Source organism: Augochlora pura, chromosome 8 (genome assembly GCF_028453695.1).
Source record: "Augochlora pura isolate Apur16 chromosome 8, APUR_v2.2.1, whole genome shotgun sequence".
Classification (NCBI taxonomy): domain Eukaryota; kingdom Metazoa; phylum Arthropoda; class Insecta; order Hymenoptera; family Halictidae; genus Augochlora; species Augochlora pura.
Window position 1 is genome coordinate 7,049,750 of NC_135779.1, and position 20,679 is coordinate 7,070,428.

The 20,679-nt window shown below is 42.8% G+C and overlaps 2 protein-coding genes across 2 annotated transcripts; one reads left to right on the forward strand and one right to left on the reverse strand.

Moving 5' to 3' along the window:
- The first annotated feature begins 492 nt into the window (after window positions 1–492).
- LOC144474305 (cytochrome P450 6k1) lies at window positions 493–2,905 on the forward strand. Its single transcript, XM_078189027.1, has 6 exons — window positions 493–1,061; window positions 1,180–1,412; window positions 1,488–1,718; window positions 1,827–2,104; window positions 2,374–2,563; window positions 2,662–2,905. The coding sequence occupies exons 1-6, from the start codon at window positions 652–654 to the stop codon at window positions 2,817–2,819; spliced, it is 1,500 nt and encodes a 499-aa protein (XP_078045153.1). The 5' UTR covers window positions 493–651; the 3' UTR covers window positions 2,820–2,905.
- Window positions 2,199–14,719, reverse strand: Mus101 (mutagen-sensitive 101). The gene is made up of 25 exons (XM_078189026.1): window positions 8,507–14,719; window positions 8,300–8,439; window positions 8,082–8,214; window positions 7,918–8,025; window positions 7,654–7,860; window positions 7,353–7,569; window positions 7,152–7,286; window positions 7,002–7,078; window positions 6,766–6,935; window positions 6,563–6,701; window positions 6,363–6,495; window positions 6,081–6,293; window positions 5,838–6,019; window positions 5,602–5,768; window positions 5,333–5,538; window positions 5,145–5,269; window positions 4,856–5,086; window positions 4,723–4,785; window positions 4,462–4,619; window positions 4,275–4,396; window positions 4,146–4,210; window positions 3,920–4,075; window positions 3,630–3,830; window positions 3,314–3,543; window positions 2,199–3,216 (listed from the first exon to the last, which is right to left on the reverse strand). The coding sequence occupies exons 1-25, from the start codon at window positions 8,708–8,710 to the stop codon at window positions 2,994–2,996; spliced, it is 4,005 nt and encodes a 1,334-aa protein (XP_078045152.1). The 5' UTR covers window positions 8,711–14,719; the 3' UTR covers window positions 2,199–2,993.
- Between the last annotated feature and the right edge of the window lie 5,960 nt (window positions 14,720–20,679).

Consider the following 20,679-nt stretch of genomic DNA (forward strand, 5'->3'; position numbering starts at 1 on the left):
AAAGGTACATGGTAGAGATTGCATACAAAATATTCACATAAGCGTATCGGTTGGCGCGCATATAGGAACATTCACTTCAATTTGAGAATATTTAATAGGAGATAAGCGAAAAAGGTCACAGAAAGAATATAATAGACAGAAGACAGTGTCAATATTATCAGTGCTTTCCACAGTTAGTAGTCGTCAGTTGTTCTCTGCTCTTTCTTAATTTCGTTTAGAACGATATACTTGCTCCATCAAATTTTTTTCTAATATTACCAATCAAGAAAAAGATATTTAAGTAGAGCACCCCGTACATCGTGCTACAATGAGTTATTATTTCATCATTTCTATATAACACTCTATCAAAGTGCCAGTCATTCGTAGTTAAGATAAAAGGAAAATATCTTTCGCCTTTCGATTACGTTTGAATATTGCTGAATCATCGACCTTTGGAACAAATTGTTAACATGAACTAATCTCAAATAAATAAGGTTACAAAAATTCACAACTCGGGATAAAAAAAGAAAAAGGAAAAGCCCAGAGAGCTATGGAAGGGATATCCGAGAGTGCGTAATAATCGAGTGTCTATACTTACATAATTGTATACATAGTTATTTAGGAGCAGTAAGTTAGCAGATCTCGGCTAGTGTCAATTCTCCGCGAGTTGCGATGGTGTTTGAAACGTTCATCTTAAATGCTCTCTTAATAGCCCCCGTCGTAGGGGCGCTGTTTTACTTGTACATGACATATTCTCACACGTATTGGAAACGAAGGGGTATCCCTTCGACGTCGGGACATTGGTTCTTCGGCAATGTGAAAGATGCGCTGTTGTTCCGAAAAAATGCATCGTTCTTCATAGGCGATCTGCTTCTGAACGCCCCAGCGGACGCCAGTTTGTACGGGATCTACATGCTCCACAAACCCTTTCTGCTCATCAAGAGTCCGGAACTCATTAAACGGATCATGGTGAAGGATTTCAACGCGTTCGCCGATCGTTTTTTCACCGCTCAATCTTTCCACGATAAGATCGGCAGTTCGAATCTTTTCACTATCAGAAATCCGGAATGGAAACAATTGAGGCGAGTAAAATCACGATCTGTTAATAATAATATATTCGATGCAACTTGAGCGTCGAATTTTTCCATTAGCATTTATAAATTAATCGTTTTATATTGTCATGTTAATTATTATCATTAGAACAAAAATAACGCCTGTGTTCACGAGCGGTAAGATGAAGAAGCTGTTCCATTTGATAGTCGAGACCACGGAGTCGATGAAGAACTATTTGCAGAAGGAAATCGAATCGGAGACGAAAATCGTCAACATGCGCGACATTGCCCTAAAATACACGACGGATATTATATCATCCATTGCTTTTGGCATTCATGTCAATTCATTCGATAAGGACAATGATGAATTCTTTAGAAAAGGTACCTAGCAAGATAATGATGTAAATGGCCCTGACGCGATCAGAATTTTAATGCCGTCTCTTCGTTTTCCTATAGCACAAGAGGGACTTACACCCACGATCGGCCGAAGCATACAATTCTTTTTCATGTTCTTCTTCCCGTCGTTCTCGAAGTACATTGGCGGACAATTCCTCGGCTCCTCCACGGGATATTTCCGCAACGTGTTTTGGGAATCAATGGGCAATAGGGAGTTGTCAAAGTTTAAACGGGGCGACCTAATAGACTCACTTATCGAAATCAAGAGCGATAAGAGAGATAACGATTTCAGTATGCGTTTATTATTTTAGTATCGGAATCTCGCTAAATAGAAATATATAGATTTATTATATTACTAATAGAATGATCCGATGGTAATAACAAACGATTGAATTGCAGAATTGGAAGGTGATGTTTTGGTGGGCCAGTCGGCTATATTTTTCGTCGCTGGCCGCGAGTCTAGCGTGACCACGGTTTGTTTCACGTGCTACGAGCTCGCCAGGAATCCGGATATACAAAAGCGTGTACGCAAAGAGATTCTAGATGTGATAGAAGCCGAAGGATTGACATACGAGAGCATTCAAAATATGAAGTATCTTAATCAAGTGGTTTCTGAGATCTTGAGACTGTACCCTGCGGCACCGCTCCTCGACAGAGTGACTACCACAGATTACAAGGTAGAGTTATCTCTAAAGTACTCTTATCTATGAATGTAAAAGTAGTGGTTGCAGGAGGCAGCAAACTACAAAATTCTGTTCACACAACTCTACATGCTTGTTATGCGAATAACAATAGCTTTATTATCATTACAGTGACATTACATGCATATTTATACTTGTATATTATCAGTTAGTTTGCCTTAGTGTAAATGATTTGCTTTGTAATTACCTGATACAAAAAGAAGTTGCATATTACTTTGTAGTCAATTTTATTTAATTTTTCGCAGGTACCCGACACCGACATAATATTAGAAAAGGGAACGGCCGTGTATATACCTCTGTGTGGACTCCACCGTGATCCAAACTACTTCCCCGACCCAGACCGTTTTAATCCTGATAGATTTAGCGAAGAGAATAAGGGCAACATTAAACAATTCACGTACATGCCTTTTGGCGAAGGTCCACGGAATTGTATTGGTAAGAGCATGATTATTGATACTGTAACCAATTGGAGAAATTTTGATAAAATTACCTATACTTAATAGTACATTATAACATATAATTATAAAATATAGGAATGAGGCTTGGTATAATCCAATCTACCATGGGAGTGATCACCATCCTTAGGGATTTCGAAGTTTCGCTGGATCCTACTTACAAATACGGAGTTGACCGATATAACGTTTTCCTCTCAGTTCCAACTGACTTCAAACTGAATTTAAAGAAGCTTTAAGGTAATCCACTGGGATTGTTCGAATACTTATTGTATCATAAGCCATATTGTATAATAAAGTTAATAATCGGGCTGTTTATAAAGCATGAGAAATATAATTCCATTTATTTACACATCCTAGCAATTCTATCATTATCATACAAAATTTCATCAGAAAGGGTTTTTTTTACTGTTTCACTTCGGTAGTAGCGTTAAATACTTCCTAAATTCTGGTATCACGCATTCCCGCGGATTCAGTGGTGTTTCTGCGATTAGATAATCGCTCAAGTATTGTGGCATGAAACAAAGGATGCCTTTGCTCGCCAACATTGCCCAGTCAATTGGCTGGCTAACTTGTCTTAGATTGACGAAACAATGAGTAATTTTTTTCCCAGTTGGACTTGTGTCGTACGGTGGCCTAGAATAAATGAAACAGAGTCATGGTTTATATGTTATTTAACTTAATCTTGAACTATCTTAATGTCGTGATCCGATTAATGGAAAAAGAGGCTGACCTTGCTTGAACGACTCTACCGCCGCCAGCTTCAATTAGCCTTTTAAATTGATCATGTTTCTCTCCAGAAGCTATTACCAGAGCTACCATGTTATGGAAGGGGCCAGTTGGAACTTTCAATAATTGAAGCCTCCATTTGTAAGCTGCGGCAGCAATGGTATGTTCCACTTCCCCCGCCGGGTCCGGAATAATGCCTTTACTCTTTGGATTACCCCATTCGTATTTTTCTTCCTGTTAATAACAAAGTTACGTATGCTCAAGTGTAATTGATACTAACGACATTATTACATAAATGTTTTGGCTGCACAGGTACTGACGTCAAGGAATTTTCCTTCTTGCTCAGAGTCTCGTAAAAACATACAATGTAGAATCCATTTTCCTGACGCTATACTACCAAGCATTTTCTCATTTCTCGATGGTCTAATGCAGAGCAAATGTGTCGCGTTCTTGTCAAAATTAGCATCCGCAGATACATCGCCGCCGAGCTCTTTTATTACTTGTTCATACGTTGTTCTGTCCTATTAAAAAAAATGTAATAAAATAACATATTGTGTCTATATATCTAAACCAGAGATTATAGTTACTGCATCGACTAAACGATTCTTACTTTTACACCAGATAACATGAATCTCAGTTTCTTTGGGGGCTCTGGTTCTTCTGCTTGCTCCTCCTCCGTTTCTTTTTCTTCTTCATCGAGCTTTTCGTAATGATCTATCGTACTATGATTACGGACACTTTCATTCTGTTCCTCGTTGAACGTTAACTGTAGATATAAATAACAATTAATCGTAAAGTATTGAGGAATTTTATTTACACAATTAGGAAAAACTTACGCGTTTTGAGTGACTCGGATCTTCCCACACAATAGAATCAATTTGTTGGGAGTCCTTCACGATGACTACAAGGAACGTATAATTAGGTAGGACTATTATACAAGAAGCCAGAGGTAATAATATACTTACATTTTTGTATAGGATCAGAAGGTTCTGCATTATACGTGCTCGCACTTTCTCCGGAAAGGGAATATCTATTTTCAGGCGTGCTCGAGGCACTCTGAAGTACTTGATGCAACTGTGCAATTTGCCTGCAGGATGAATGGAGTGATAGATAACGTGCAATTATTTCGATTAGGAATTTTATACAACTTACATATTAATTTCATTATTCTCTGGTGGATCCTCGGCAGGAAATATTAATTTTCTATTAATTGGCGTAGACGGAGAAATTTCAGTTGTCTCTTTCGCCTCCACAGACGTTTCTGCTGCTGGCTCATTGTTGACAGCGGCTATTACTTCATTCGAGTTATCCTATCAAATTTAATACCCTTTAAAATTTTCTATACGCTTTCATATGTTATACTGTACACCGAATATGTCAATAAATTCAACTGTCCAAATTGTGAATACCTACGTGTCGACCCTGGCAATTGTTTACCACCTTCTCCCACATTTGTCGTTTCAATTCGGACAGAGGCTACAAGTTCAATGGTAATTAGAATCGGTTACTACATTGTACATGCAGAACGAAATATGCTGATACAAACAGTACTAGGCGCTCTTCTTTTCAAGGGTGGTTCCTTCACTCTTAAGTCTGGAAAATTGTTAATCCATTTGAGCCATCCTTTCCTCGTATCCGGTGATGGGTTTGGTTTAATGACTTGTCCGTATGGTGATTCAGGTGTTGACACATGGAACGGTGACTGTGGAGTCGTATTCATAAGCAAGCTGAGCCGTTTATTTGTTAACGGAGTACCTCCTGAGTTGCTCTCTTGACTCTGCAATAAAAAATGATATTTTACCATTCCATTCACGATGGGACCAATAAGTACTTACTTGTAAATTAGGTAAACACCGTTTCGGGGTAATATCATTACCCGACACCTCCATTGGAGGACCCATTTGATTTGTATCAGAATTAGATGCGCTTACGTTTCCATTTTCGTTCGATTGTTCAAGAGCTGTTATTAAACAATATGCACTTGTATTATATATTGTAGTGATTTTATCAAAAGATTACATACCCATAGTCTCCCCTACAAGGTACGGGGTCTCGTTGACGCGTTTCGATTGAGCTGCACAAGCTTTCAACCAGTCGGCAGTAACAGCTGGCAATTTCCATTTCACCGCAGCATTGTATTTGTTCCCTTCGGGTGTGGGGCACACCAAGTGTGTACTTCCGTACGTCTTTTTTTCAAGATTGGTTTTACGTACAAAAATATCCTGGCACCTAAAATCAATGTTACGTTAATATATTTTTATCAGCAAATTAACAATAATACAGATATCATACTTTGCACCCAGTTCTGCAGCTTGCGTTGATAGGAACGTTCGTTCTACACCAGTGTACATGCTCATCGTGATAACACAACCTGCTAACGGGTTCGAATGTTTCTTTATGGATAAAGGCCTATGATAGTACTCAATGTCGACTATCGCTTCCCGGTTTACACAGTCTTCCTATAATAAATTAGCACCAAGAAGTATTCCATGGTCTTACAGATTTCGGCATGTAAAAATGATACTTACTATAAACAAGTCGGTGACAATTTCGTTAACCGTATGTTTCAATAAAGCACCGCATTTCGGTACTACTCCATAATCTGGAATACCGGCGAACATGCTCGAAACTACTCGACCACCCATCGCTGCGATAGTTTCTGCTACGTAACTGTCTTCTTCACTGAATCCAACCACGACGAATGTGAGTCCTGTGTATTACTCCATTAATTAATAACATGCCATCCACATCAATCGTGTATGCGGTATTACCTTCAAATAGTTTGTCATTTAATGTCGACGTTTGGCTGATCGGTACTGCACTATCGTCCGCTGAATATCTACTTCCTGTGGCTCCGAATGAAACTGTGCCTTTTACTGACTTTGCCTGATTCTTAACATTGTTGATCAAAGTTTTATCATTATCATCCCCTACGGGCGTGTGCGGTTTAAGAAATTCTTGTATAGTCGTATCGTTCCTTGTAACTAAATTGAGAATAGAAAAAGTAATTCTCCAAAAATTCATATTACATTAAGAAAATAAATACCAATTACCAATTGTATCTTGAAGGTACTGTTGCACAAGATCGGATTCCTTTTCTTTTTCTTTTTCTAATATTGCCAATTTCTTATCTATATCGAAAGATGGTATGGGTACTTTCCTCGGTTTTTGCAACATTTGTAAATTCTGGAACAGACACATTCATTTTAAATACTTTTCTGGTACATAAAAATTGCATTCTTTAGGCACTTACTCTCTTGCTCAACGGGGAAGGAGGTTCTGGAACCTTTTGTGGTGGACCATTCTTTTGTACAAACAAATAATTTTCTTCGGGTGCGGGTCGTTTTAATTTCATACTTTCCTCGAGCCATTCCAAAGTTAAAATATGGGAGCTGTACATAATATTTATAGTATTCGAATTAAAAATTGCTGTTCTAAAAATAAACGATAACGTACCCTAATCCTTTCGTCTTCAACATTTTAAGATCACTGCTGGCTTTATTTTCTTCTCCAACAATGACGTGCGTTACGGCATCCGATATATCATCTAGACGCGTTGCACTGCCTACATTTAATATCTTGTTGAGCTTGTCTCTTTGATTGGAAGCAAACCCAGCGAGATAAATCTGAAAAGTTAAAGCATTAAATTACCCATAAAATGCTGGTGTACAATTTACGTTAAACTTACTTACATTACATCCGTCCAAAAACGGACCAGACATTTTTGCTTCGCTAAAAGTTAGTCTTTCTAAAACTGCATTTGTATTAACTAAAAATATATGTAAACGTAAGATTAAACTTTGTAATGTAATAGATTATGTTTCTCGATATCTATCACTGACCGTTTGAATCTCTCGATAGAGAATCCGTTGAAAGAAAACTGCTTATTGTCGTCGCGAAACTTTCGTCTACACAATTTCCTGGTTGCACGTCGCATGGTATGTTACTTATGGCAGAACAATTCAATGTTTCACATGCTACAATAAAAAGAATATATAATTAGTTCCTGGTTTAATTAGTAATGAAGTAAAATATATTTGTACCATTTGATTTCTCTGGAGTAGAATATGCTTTCAATGATTTAATTAAAAAATCTTTAAAAGGTAAAGCATAGCCCACTTTTATACTCTCATAGACCCATTCCGGTACTAAACATGCTATATTCGCTTGCTTCGCATATTTCAGTTTTTCGCTCATTGGACTATTTTCTGGAGCAAGTAGGACTTTAACTTTTGAACCATCTAGAGGACCCATAAACGTCTAAAAAAAAATATTAGTATAAATAAATCCTAAAAAATTAATAGCACAATAGGGAAATTATATTATACACATAAATAAATTTACCCCTCCATGTTCATTAATTAGATGTTTGATTTCATCTTTTTTACGTTTCGGAAGGTTCGACGACGTCACTATTAAATTAAGAAAGACAGAAGCCTTATATTTATCAAACATGTTGTCATCAGCCTCAACATATTCTTTTAAATTTGCTTCCCAAACTGCTTCTACCCACTCCTTAGTAACTATTGGTATTTTCATGTCTATAGCAGCCTGTTGAAGAAAACAAGTGACTAGGAGATATACGTCAGCGAATGTAAATGAACATACCTCATACTTTGCAGACATCACAGATCCTGTTATAAGATGTGTTACACGGCTGCGCAATTGCTTGGTAAATATACCACCCATGTATTCTACTAATTTTTCCACATGTTCCTAAAAAGTTATAATTTTTAGAATACAGGTGATTTGATAAAGTACACGAAGCGTACCTTATCTTGTGGTGTCAAGCCCGATGCACACATACAAAGCCCTCTCATAGCTATGGTATACACTGGACTCGAACCCTCTGGAATTGGATGACCGGTGACAAAACAGACTAACAAGCAGTTAGGTCCAACCAGCCTGTACAGATTAAAGAATTTTTTGTTTAAAGAGCAAGAAAGTATTTTTGAAAGAGTACACACAATATATCCAAAATTCTACTTACGGACATTTAAATGTCTTCAATCTCTCAAATGCATTACCCTTAAATTCCTCCATTACAAAGACATCCTTTTTTTCAGGTTTCATCTTACTACATTTCTTTTCGGTAATCCATATCGGTTGCAGGTTATGCTCACAGCATTTCTGAGAACACGATGAATGAAATTATTCCTCGATTACCTTTATATTTTTAACAAATTAATTTACTCACATCGTACGCCTGCCACATCTTTTCATTGCAATCTTTTTCAGATTCGTATTTGCTTAACACAACAAAGTAAAGATTTACATTGTTATCAATTTGACTCTGTTCGCTCATATTCATGTTTAACGCAAGTATTAAATCTGTTGATATTAAAACGATTAATGTTATAAGCCCTTCAGCAGCTAAGCGTAAGTAAATGTCTTGTTCCATAAAATTCTGTACTTCTCGCGTTCTCGCGCCTAATTTTGTTGTATTTTACTTGATCCTGCTCACTCCTTCACGTTTTTCTTTCTCCCTCCTTCCTAGTGTACCCCAGGCTTGTCAACCTACGTCAAATGCCAACCCTTTCGCTGCGCAACCAGTTCGGCGCAGACATTTCGAACGTCGCCAACGAAAGTTTATTCGAATCGAACAATCGTCTAGACAACGTGTGTCCGTCGCTGTACCTTCAACGAAGATCTTCGATAAAGATCCTCGACCACAATAACGCCACGCATAACTCGTCGTGATCGTGAACTCAACTCCTGCACCGCACTAGGTAAGTCCAAATATTCGTATAACGTAAATAATGTAATCTAAAACAGTTTATTGTAGATTATACATACCTACATGGTACAGTCAATACCATTCAGAAAATTTGAGGATAGATTGTTTCAGATTACTTAAACTAAAGTAAACTAAACTAAACTAACATTCAGGCTAATGCAATAATTAGTTGGACCTTATTCAGCACAACTTGTCGCAATATTGCCTACAAACATATACATATATTCGAAATATATCTCAATGCACGTTGAGCCTTGTTCGTAAATTCGCTGACAAGTGTGACCGAAAAGTCTACGAGGCGAAAAGTATAAGCCGAGAGATTATTGTATATGATATAATAAGTTCGGCATCGATGGTCTGAGATCAGTAATGTACGGCGCAATAGGAAATCATCGTTTTTATTGAAATGTTTTAAAATCGTTTGCTGGGAATTTCGTCTACCAGTTTAAGCATTTGACGACAGCGATAATTAGCGCTGCGCGGATTCTTGCATAAGCTTCGTGACACCGACCCAAGGTTTTAAGATTAGGACTCAGCATTACCGATAGTTTATGATAATAGTTGACCGTTCCATTTCGATAGAGTATTGCAGCATTTACTACAGAGTCGGTAATGCAGACGTCGAGACTAATTCTACGTTCATAATTTCGGTATTGAAAGCGCCACAATAGCGGTGTAATTTTCGCTCTGTCGATATAAGTATATGGCTGACAGTTTCGGTGTTTGCTACTATATGTGGTGGCGCTATTTTTATATTTTAAACAGCAGATAATTCATTCCTGTACTTATGTTATGTACTATAGGAAAACCAACAGGGATTATTCACCCTTGAATAAGGAATTATATTTAAATGTTTTCTCGTTGAGATTTTACAATATTTTGAGCTACGCATTACTATATTCCGCTGGGGAATAGTGCTACCATGAGATTCTACAGACCAAGTGATCTTCGACGATTTTTCCATCACACTTGATCAGGTATTTAATTAACAATTTTATCATATTTATTAACTTATCTTTCCATATATGTAACTACAGTTCTTTCAATTATAGCTACACAACTGAACGATTCCGTGTGTATCCATTAGCTTTTTTTCTGTTCATGGAAAAAACGTAGTTGTTGCATAATTGAATTACTTCTCGGATTTGCCACCTTTCATGGAACAGAGGCCTACGTGAAAGTTCGAACGTAGCAGAGAGCTACGATGGTCATTAACGGAGCCTGTTAATGGCGACGATTAGAGCCGTTCGCCGATCGTGCCCAGGGTTATCGTTTGTTTTGCGTCTCGGGTGTTCCCTCGTTCAGATTTCAGGCTCTCGCTGATTTATGCGAATTGATCATTCAATTTCTGCTAGCGCACTTCGCGTCGCACAACTCTTTGGGGCAAACACGTGATCCTTCTTCGCAGTGATTCCAAGATAAACAGATTTTACGATCGAATATAACGATAAGGATTACGACACGGTTTTAACAAGTTGACAAGTGCTACGCGTTATTATTAGGTATGGTTAATTAAAAAACTTAATTAACTTGAGATCCGACGAACAAGGACCTTTGAACGGTGTCCGCAGGTGTAAAGCACAATCAACAAAAGCATTGTCTACACACTGCATACAATCGGGACACTGATAAATTATCTATCAATCAACGTACACTCCTTGGGTATTGCTTATTAGTCACTCTGCAAATTGGGCGTAGAGCTGCGAGCCCAATAAAGAAAAAGAGATAGAAAGATATCTATTGAATTGTACTTTAGCATGAACTGTACTATAGCATTTGAGGCATTCAATAAGATGTTAACATTTTACCGACCGGTAATTCGGCTACCATGGCAATGGCATAGCATTGACGTATTATTGTATAATAATAAAATAACTAAAATAAAATACATAAAAGAGATAAGATAAATTCGACGTTAAGAAAATATAAAAATGTTTACGGCCGAATGACCGGTCGGCGAAGTGTCAAGAGAGAAAAGATTACAATTCCAAAACGGATTACAAGAGATCGCAGATAACATTTTATAGTTTCCGCTTGCGTATGCGATGACAAAGCCGCGTAATCGAATTAATTCGAGGCATTGCGTCGATCGGATTCGGTCGCAACGACCGTCATAATATCTTTTCGATACTTTTTCGCGTGCTCCTCGTTATCCGATCCTTCCGCGATCGATCCCAGCGCGGCATAATCGATACACGTGAGCGCTGTAATTGCGGTTCGAACCCGCGGATCCCTGCTAATATAAATGCAAACTGTGCGACGTCAAACGAAAGATAACCGAACCGTCGCACCTTTATAAATAGTTTCGAATTCGTGGAGTGTTGTTTCGGCCTGTTGGAACCCCGCGCGCCTACCGTTACTCATCGAATCTGGCGAGCCCGCCGCGATTACGTCATATTCGCGTAAATCCCGTCGTCTGACCGAAACGACGACGATCCGGAGGTTTTAATGGACCGAGCAAATACCGTCGCGTCCGAATGTTACAGTTTACAACGGGGATTTCGTACGGTGACGTTTATGACGGCCACTTCGAGACCGACCAGCCGTTAATTCAACGAAATGTTCACGGATTTCCGGTTTTTATAATTCACCGTGACACGCTCGCGGAATACCGGAGATTCTTCGGCCGTCGAACCGTTTTCTCGCAGATTCCACGCGTGCAATTATATGAGAATCAGAGGTCCGAGAACGGAGAGCGCGCGCGGGGATTCCCTGTGTCACCGTTGATCATTACACCGGCCGCCGCGTTTGCTATCGATTTACGACTTTACGGAAGAGAAAAAGAAAGAGAGAGAGAGTGTGAGAGAGGGGGGATAAAGAGAGCGAGAATTTTAACAGCGAACCGTTATCGACTGTCCACTTCCGTGGGAGCGGCTTATCAGCAGACCATTCGACGTGGGGGTTAAAAATAGTAGGCTCGTTCGCGGGTAACGCATCACGGCGGATGACCTCAGGCAGATGCCGAGATACTATCTGTAAAGCTCGAGATCATCGACAGATATTGCGCTGCGAACGCGAAGAGGCGAACCGCGCGGCGAAATCGAATTAGGCTGCGCGTCTTCGGTTTCAGATGCTCGCACCGATAACAAAATGACTAATTGAATGTGCGCCTCGATGCTTCCTCTTTGCCCGTAGAACTCGTTTCTCCGTTGCATTTCACTTTCAAAGTTTGCTTTTCGAAGGTGTCGGCTGTCCGATCTTTACGGCACCTTTCTAATCATCGAACGGGAACTTCCGCGGTCTTATTATCGCTTGGCGCACAGAGAAATAGGCGAAACGTTTATAAAAGGCGTCGTCCAACTGTTTTTCCATCCAAATGTTGTTTAGTCGATTGAAGTGAGAAGATAAAGTTTCTTGACAAACATGTTGAAGGATATTGAAAAAAATATATATAATTATAAATCTGCGTAAGCGAGCAGAGAGGAAGGTATTTATCGAGCCGTCGAGAGGTACGAAAATAATATTCGAGCGAGGATTAAGAGGCGATTGTATCGTTTTCAATCAGGACGACTAATAATAGCTTCCGATAAAAATTGTCTTCAAGTTTCGCCGATCGTATCGATGGTTATTGCATAATTCGATACATCGTACGCGTCCAAAAATAAATTTTCGGTATCGTTGTCACTATCAAGTCGGCTCTCGCCGCGGCGCGCAACTGCTCCACGCTTGTCGACGACGTGATCATCCGCGGTACGTCCCAGATACATCCGAGATACATCCAATATACATATTTCGTTAAACGCTAGCCAACAAGTCGCGCAAAATTCGCAGAGGAGATCTTCGGTGCTGCTACGTGATTCCCGTGTCACGTTAAGTGCACGCCGATGTCGATCCTATCGTGCATCCACATTGTCGCGAGTAATCGGTTCCTGTTTTCTAACGCTATCTGCGATTGTATCACAGCGGTATAAAAACGCAGCCTTTTTCCATCGCAATCATTCAATTCCGTTGATCTACGTTAAAGTAGCTATTAATACGAAAAGAAACGCGCGATAGTGATAACAGTTCCGAGGTTGTTCAATTCGCGAAGATATAACCGTGTTTCGCGCTCCGTAACATTATTTAACCGTGCCCGTTTCAGTTCCAGCAAAAAGATAATTTACGAAATAACGAGCCGAAGAACTTTGCCGATTAAAATTCATTCGTTGCCGGCGTTTCACCGGAATCCAATTTGAATAACCGCGACGAAGGTATCGTTAAATGCCATTAGGATTTGAATACGCGGCGGGTCATACGCGCCGCGCGAAAATTGTTTACGGAACAATTTGCCGTTGCCGTTCCGTCGGTGGCTCTCGAGCGAGCACAACACGTTCGCGACGTCACACGACACTACCACCGTCAGCTATGATTAATCTGCCTCGCTCTCGAGAAAAATTATAATAAATAATTCCTGGAACGCTCTCGAGGTCCGGTCTCGAACAAAAGAGATTACACGCCCTCGGTTTTTCCTTACCTGTTGTTAGCAATCGAAATCGCGTTTCGGTAACCGTGTCCCGATAAAAGCGAAACAATAGAGAGTGGGGAGGCGCGGCGACCGATTTCCGATACAGCGATCTCTATCGTCGTCGAAAGAAATCGTATTTTATTAATCCACGGATCAAAGTATCGAGGACGAGGTGGGGGGCGCACTTATTTTTTCGATTGCGAAGGAGTCGCGTTATCTCGCCGTGGTAAGCAACTTTTATAGAGCCCGGGAATGATAAATTGGCCGACCGGCGGGAGCGTGCGTGTCAATTTTTTGATAGATCGCTGGATTTATTTTAAGCGGCCCGGTATTTTTAGGACCTGTGTTTCCTGCGTCATTATCAACGTGATGGAGTACGTGGTGTACGACACGAGCATTCAGGTCACACGTAACAGTAGTGCCGGCAATTAGTATCGACGTGATCGTTGCCGGTCTTCGGTGATTCTAAAATTTTCTAAAATTTTCTCTTTTCTCGTTTACTTAGGAGCGCATCATCCTATTTCGGACAACGCCGTTGCGAATGCCGGCCGAGAACTCACCGATGCAGAACGAATCCGAGGACCTCTGCAGCAAGTCGTCTCTTCCGCAAGATCAACCATAAGCTGCCCCATAAACGCTCGGATATCGCCGAACGTAAAGAAAGGCGGGTCGACAAGATAATGGATCGATACAGTAATTCCGGCAATTATGCGGCCAGATAAAAGAGATTTCCAGTCATTTCTATGGAAAATCGGACGATCGACGAACAAAGGAGACCGCGCGATTCGAGCTGTCGCAGAAGGGATGAGAACACACAGACAGACAGCGAAATGTTTAATAACGTGAAGCATTAAAGCGCAAGCAGAGATTATGGTAATGCCTCACGTTCTCGCGCAGTGACGTTCGGATTTGGCTGTCTTGTGGTTAAAACAGGGGAAAATATAGTGCGGACAAATTTATCTGAGGCTTTCCACCCTTCGAGACACCGGCCAACTTTGTGGTGCAAAGTTTCGAGCAACCACCGCCCTCCACCTGTTACGAAACTTCGTAACAACAAACGTCGTTGGACAAATCGGGCAGGTGAAACTCCCGTGTCGAAACTCCTGCGCGATTTGTCGGAAAAATCGTTATGGAGACCGACGAAGGAACGAGAACGATGCGCGTAGAAATGTATGCTTCTGTCGGCGGACCAACGAAACTTTTATTGCAAATTTCTTAAAGCTGGCGGCTAGTAACCTGTGGATTCCATGTAGAACAGTGTCCCTGTTCTACATGGAAATGCCATATATACAGAAGTATAAGAAGCATACATATGCAGAAGTATATTTCGTGGAATCCGTTTCATAAAATATCCATCGCGGCCATAGATTCTCATAGCTCGGATATACACCCACTCTGCTCTTCTCGAATACAGTCTTTTAATTGACAGTTAATGGGTCTGTTTACGATCGGTGCTCAAGGAAGCATCACGTGTCGCCGACTCGGCGCGACGCGATAATTATTGCCGATTTCATCAGCCGATTTTCGTCAGTATTCCCTTTTTTCCTCGTTTTTCCTTCTCGGTCTTGTGACTGGCAAGTGACTCAACGATTCTTTCTCGCCGCGGTGGTCGTCGCGTTTGCCGTAACAATTTGACATTTCCTAGAAAACCGGCAGGCTCGCTACGGCGATAGGTTCGCGGTTAGGCGCGCAATCGGCACGGCGTTCGATTACGTGGCGTTGGACACGGCTTCGCCGCAGCGGCGAGCCTTCGTCACGCGGCTTTTCGAATTTTCTCCGCAATCGTCGCCTTGTAATTAGCTTTGTCCGCGAGGAATCGATGTCCCGCACTTTTCCAGCGATGTCTCGCGCGTCCCTCGAATCTCTAGAATGTCTGAATCGTCGAGGCCTCGGCGATCGCGAAATCGCCGGTGCTCGCACAGGATTCCCGAGACCTCGAAGGCTGCGACGGTCGCTTTCGCGCGCTTTCTTCACGCTCAGGACTTCCAAAGATCCCAAGGCTCTCCGAGCACTGGATCCAAGAGAAGCCTATCCAGCATTCGTGGCATTCGTCGTTTCTTCGCGAGCGACATGACGTCATCGAAAACAAAGGAACGAAAGATAATCGCGTTGAAATCGGAGTTTACGGTTCTGCCGTGTTCCGAAGCGGTTCACAATGATCGCTGATTCCTGAACAAGCGCGTTACCTCTCGCAAGAAGCAGCATCCCGCGCGCGCACGCCATGGAATCGCGGAGATATCTGTCCGCCGGAGGTGCCTCGGCATCAATGTCCATTCAAGAGCCGTCATTAGACGTTCTTAGACATCCTGAACTGGTTCCATTGCAGGCCGTCCATTCAACGGTGCCACGGCATGAACCGATAAATCCCCGCGAACGAATTCTCGGATGAACACGAGAGAACGAAAGATCAAGACGGTTCGATCATCGAGAACGAGAAATTATATAATTAAATCGACAAGAATTAAACGATCTCGAAGATAGTACGAAATTAATCAGACCTCGCGAGGATCTTTATCACGGCAGGTTCTTCGCTTATCTCGCGGAACGCATAACAGTCTGTTCATTAACTTTCCGTAACAATGTTTTCGTTGCGCGGGACTTGCAGGAAGTCTTAACCGGCGCGAACCGTTCGCGATTCTTCCCGATGGATATTCGATGAATCGAACACGGTTAGGGTCAACGAGTCGAGAGAGAGAGAGACTTCTTTTTTTCACGATCTCGTCGAGAGGCGAGCACGTTACAGGAAGAGACGTCCCACTCGAGGCCCGACACTGGTCTTCCTTGTCACGGTGACTTATGCTCGTTGGACCGTGCACTTCAATCCCGCTTCAGGACGTTTTATCATGCAAATACCGAGCCGGCACGTTTTCATCGGGCACAATGCTCACGTACGCCGTCTAAATCAGTTGTTTGCGGCGCGGAGCGCGCGAAACCCGTCCTCCTCCACCCTCTGGTTTTCACCGGCTATCAACAATAACCGGTGGTGCGCGCCTGCCATTCCGGTGCGCCACCGATTAAACGGGTGTTTGCATAGAAATTGCAGAAGCGTAGTCGACCGTCGCCGGGAAAAATAGTCCACGATGAACACGCTCGCCGCCGACCCGGTCGAATTAACCCTTTCCCGCTGACCTTTCCCCGCGAACGCGCGCGCGGTCCGTTCGCAGCTTCGTTTATTATATGTACTTCTCGAGCGCACCCCGCGGATTCCCGTTAATCAGAAACGGAGGTAATTGCGCGACTTTGACGTCGTCTCTCTTTCTCGGTATCTGCAGCGGACTCTTTAAATTATTAGGAAAAAAGGGTTCGTTAGGTGTTGAACGATTTCCTGGAATATCCGGCGCAAGAATCGTTGCTCTCGCGAAGGTAAAAAAGAAAAAGGAGGACGCGCTGTTTGTACAGTAGAATCGTTCAAACAGTAGGGAACCCGAGGAACAATGAGAAAGAAGGAGAAGCCAAACGCGGGATCGAGGCGAACGAGTAGCGAAAGTTCGCGGAAGAAAGTCCCCGAACGATCCGTAGGTCGTCGTTTCCGTCGGTCGAAAGTTCGAGGGGGGTAATGGATCGTGCTCCCGTCGTTGCTACTCCTCTTTAATGTTATCGTCACGTTTTCGCGCGCACGCACAATGGCACCGAGCGCACGCGAATTAAAAATAGACTCGTCCCGTCTCTGTTGGTGCGCGGCCTTCGGCGCATATTTGCTAACAAGGTGCGTCTTAAAAGCGCGGTAAACATTTAGCAGTCTATCCGCGAGCCGATTGCGTATCTCGTGCGGCGCGCGGCCGCGCGTTGCAGCCGCGCGGCACCACGTTGTTCCTCTATCCACCGTTCACCCTGCGCCTCGAACGATCCGTGAATCGCCGCGCCGTTTAATTAAAACCGCCGCATCAATCTCCCTCGAACGATCATCCTCTTAAATAGAATCTCTCTTGGAGATACGGAATTCGAAAACATCCTGCACGTGCAAAATGGCGGACGACCGACGCGTCGCCGACGCGGAAACAATTTACGTTTTTTCGCGGAAGTTCATCCGAGACAATCGCTTGTCGCAGTTGTTGTTTGCTTCTTCCGCGTGTACCGGGCACAGAGGGGCACGGTTTTCTAAATTCGTTCGCCGGCAACAACGCCGACTTCGATCGGAAACTTCTCTTTGACGCGTCGCGTCCATTCGCGGGCTTATAAATCAGTTTCAGCGCATTGTCGGGCGTAAAACTCGTGGAGTAAAAGCGCATTTGGCGGGACCGAAGTTGCTTTCTCGACGAACGAGCGGAATGGCGGGGAAAATAGAATAAAGTCGCGGAGGTTGGAACGAGCGAGGCCAGGTCCAGCCGAAGGAGGGAATTAGTCGAAGTCGAAAAGGGACCCCGGGTCTCGCCCTCGATTCCGAGAGTTTCTGCTTGCGAACACGCCGCCGTCCGAACTACGGATCGATGAACGTCGAAAGACAAAAGGTTCGCGGGTCCGTTATCGACGGTTTTAAAATGTGGGGGAATTTCGTCGATTCCCGCTCGGCGAACAAGAGGCAACAAAGAGGTTTCACTTGTTTCGCGAAACACGCGTCTCCCGTACGCCCGGAGGCTGGTGTTGAATTTCCGATAGACGGCCCGAGCAACGAATTAATGAAGCACCGGCCATTGCAAGCGCCGGTCGACAACAAAATGTCTGCGTTTCCTTCTTCGCTCGTCGGCCGGCGCTATATTTGGCCTGTTGTTTTGAAAAATATCAAGAGACCGGGGGATGCGTCGGACGCGCCGCGGATGATAATACCTCGGCCGCGATACGAAATTTGATACAACCGGGGAGAGCTGGTTCGCGAATCAATGCCCCGCGAGGTTTCGCGATGCAACGTTACGATCGGCGGAATATTGCCTAATTAGCTGGGCGATCGTACCGACGTCTTTCGAACAAAGAACGCCGTTGGTCCATTCCATAGAAAGAAACCGACACAGCCGATGGTTATTCTTTAGCTCCGTCGACCCTTTAAGATATTAATCGTCGAAGATCGGAGGGCGGCGTGGAACGTGTCAAAGGAATCAACGAGCCGTTTGAAATTTTTCAAATTTCCTTTCGTCAAAAGCCTTTGGGATTGGCTGACGGTCCTCCATCTACCAATGACTCGCCAGCGATCTCCTTCGCGCCCGCGATCCGGATCGCGCTCCCGCGGCTGAATGACGCGCTTCTTTCATAATTCTTCCTTTACTAGGCGTTACACGAGGTGTCACGTGTTGGGGCTAACTTATGTGACACTTGACACAGTGCTACCGGCGATAACGAGCCACCTGGAACGAGACTAACGAGCATCTCACATTTCGTATGATGTATTCTGCCGTTACCAACACCGCGCACGCGGCGCGATACGTCTATGCTAGACGAGTCAGTGCACCGCGAAATTATTATTATATCTGCGAGTCGTCTGGCCGTTCCGACCCCCGGCACGAGGGAGTGACACTTCCTCTCGCGCGGATAAGCAATCAATGGCGCCCGTCTAATTAGCCGATTAAGAACGGATTAACCGGGTGACGCGCACCGTGTCACGCCAGTTAATCTTGCGCGATTCTTCGAGAGCGTTTCGCGGGATTCGCGTTTACGTGTCAACGCTGCGTCACGATCCTTGAATCTCAGTTTCCACGCGAAAAGACGCCGGTGAATTGTGAAACCGCGAGTCATGCCTGCACCTATCGGGCCCGCGCGCTTCTGGTAATTATCTCACCATCGCGAACGCCAAAAGTTCTTGTTCTTTGTGCGGCGTTGCGTCAGCACTCGCGAGGCTTTTTAACGGTGGGATTTACGTGGAAAAACAGTTTAACCGAATGCGCTTAATCCATTAATCCCTCGCACTACGACTCCTTTCATACTGCGTCGATTAGCACTTGGTTGTCCTTAATATTTTTCTTAATAAAATCAAGTAATTTATCTTTCTTCTATCGTCTTTATATAGTTCCCTTTCTAGACTTTGATAACAGCAGAATTCAATTTTATTTCAATTTAGAAGAATTGAATAATATTCATACTTAGCAGATGGAATCTTTATCACAAGTCTAACTCTTTATTATAGTACAGAAGCTTTAAAAAAAAAAAGGGATTATTAACAACAGTAAAGTACCTAACGAAAGAACAAGTAACAGTTTAATTATCGAAACGTTTAAACGATTACCGATAATCCCCGTAATGCTGTCTCACTTTCGCAGCACGAAATTAAACAACAGCACACGGTTTACGTTCAAGATCGATCAACGCGTGATACCACATAATACCGGGCCGGGATCAAGCGGATCCATGAAAAATATTTAAGAGATCGCCCGGCCGGGTCCTGGATCAGATGATCGTAATCCTGTCACGTCCGATCGATGAAACCGCAAAATATCAAGGGGTTTTAATTGGTCCGCCGACTCGGCCCGAGCCTAACGGGGCCATAAAACTGGACCGCGTTTGACAAATCGGATCTTTATTCCTACGGCCGTCATTACTGTGATCCCGGTCGCGGCCGTAGCAACAGTGATATCACCGAGAACGAAACGAGACGCCGCAGCCGCTGGAATGTAAATTATGTCAACGTGAAATGTTTATCGAACGCATCGCGAGGACGAAATAATGAATTACAGAGGGACAGGGTTAGAAGAGGTATAGTCGAGTATTCTGGCTCGAGAGACTCTCGAATTTAACCCTTTGCTTTATTAGTTGGCTTAATACTTAATTATTATTTAGTGAGATGACTTTAGTATTCCGATTCTCCTCGTTTATTTTTATTCTCAAATTTCGATGACAGGGGACTCGAATTTTCTTTCGATTTAATAGAAACGATTGGCAGCAATATTTATCGAATCGTGCACGAAACGTTCGTCACGAGTCTAGAAGGGGATAACCCTTTGCACTCGGAACCACTTGAACCGGAAATATAAAATAATTTTTCTAATTCCTAATATTTCTATTCAATGCAACAAAATGCTTCTATGCACACAAAATTAATTCTTGTGACACCTACCAATCAGTTTTGCTACTTGACAATTTTTTAAATCCAAGCCTTTATTGATCTTAGCACGTGGCAGAATAATTTTAATGGTGCCCCAGAATGATCGCTCGAGCGCAAAGGGTTAATTCGCGCCGGAGATTCCCGTAACAGAACTTCCCACGTTTTTCGCGTGGCGCGGATTAGGCTTTCCGTGAAAGCTGTTTCTCTTTTTATCGCGTGCCC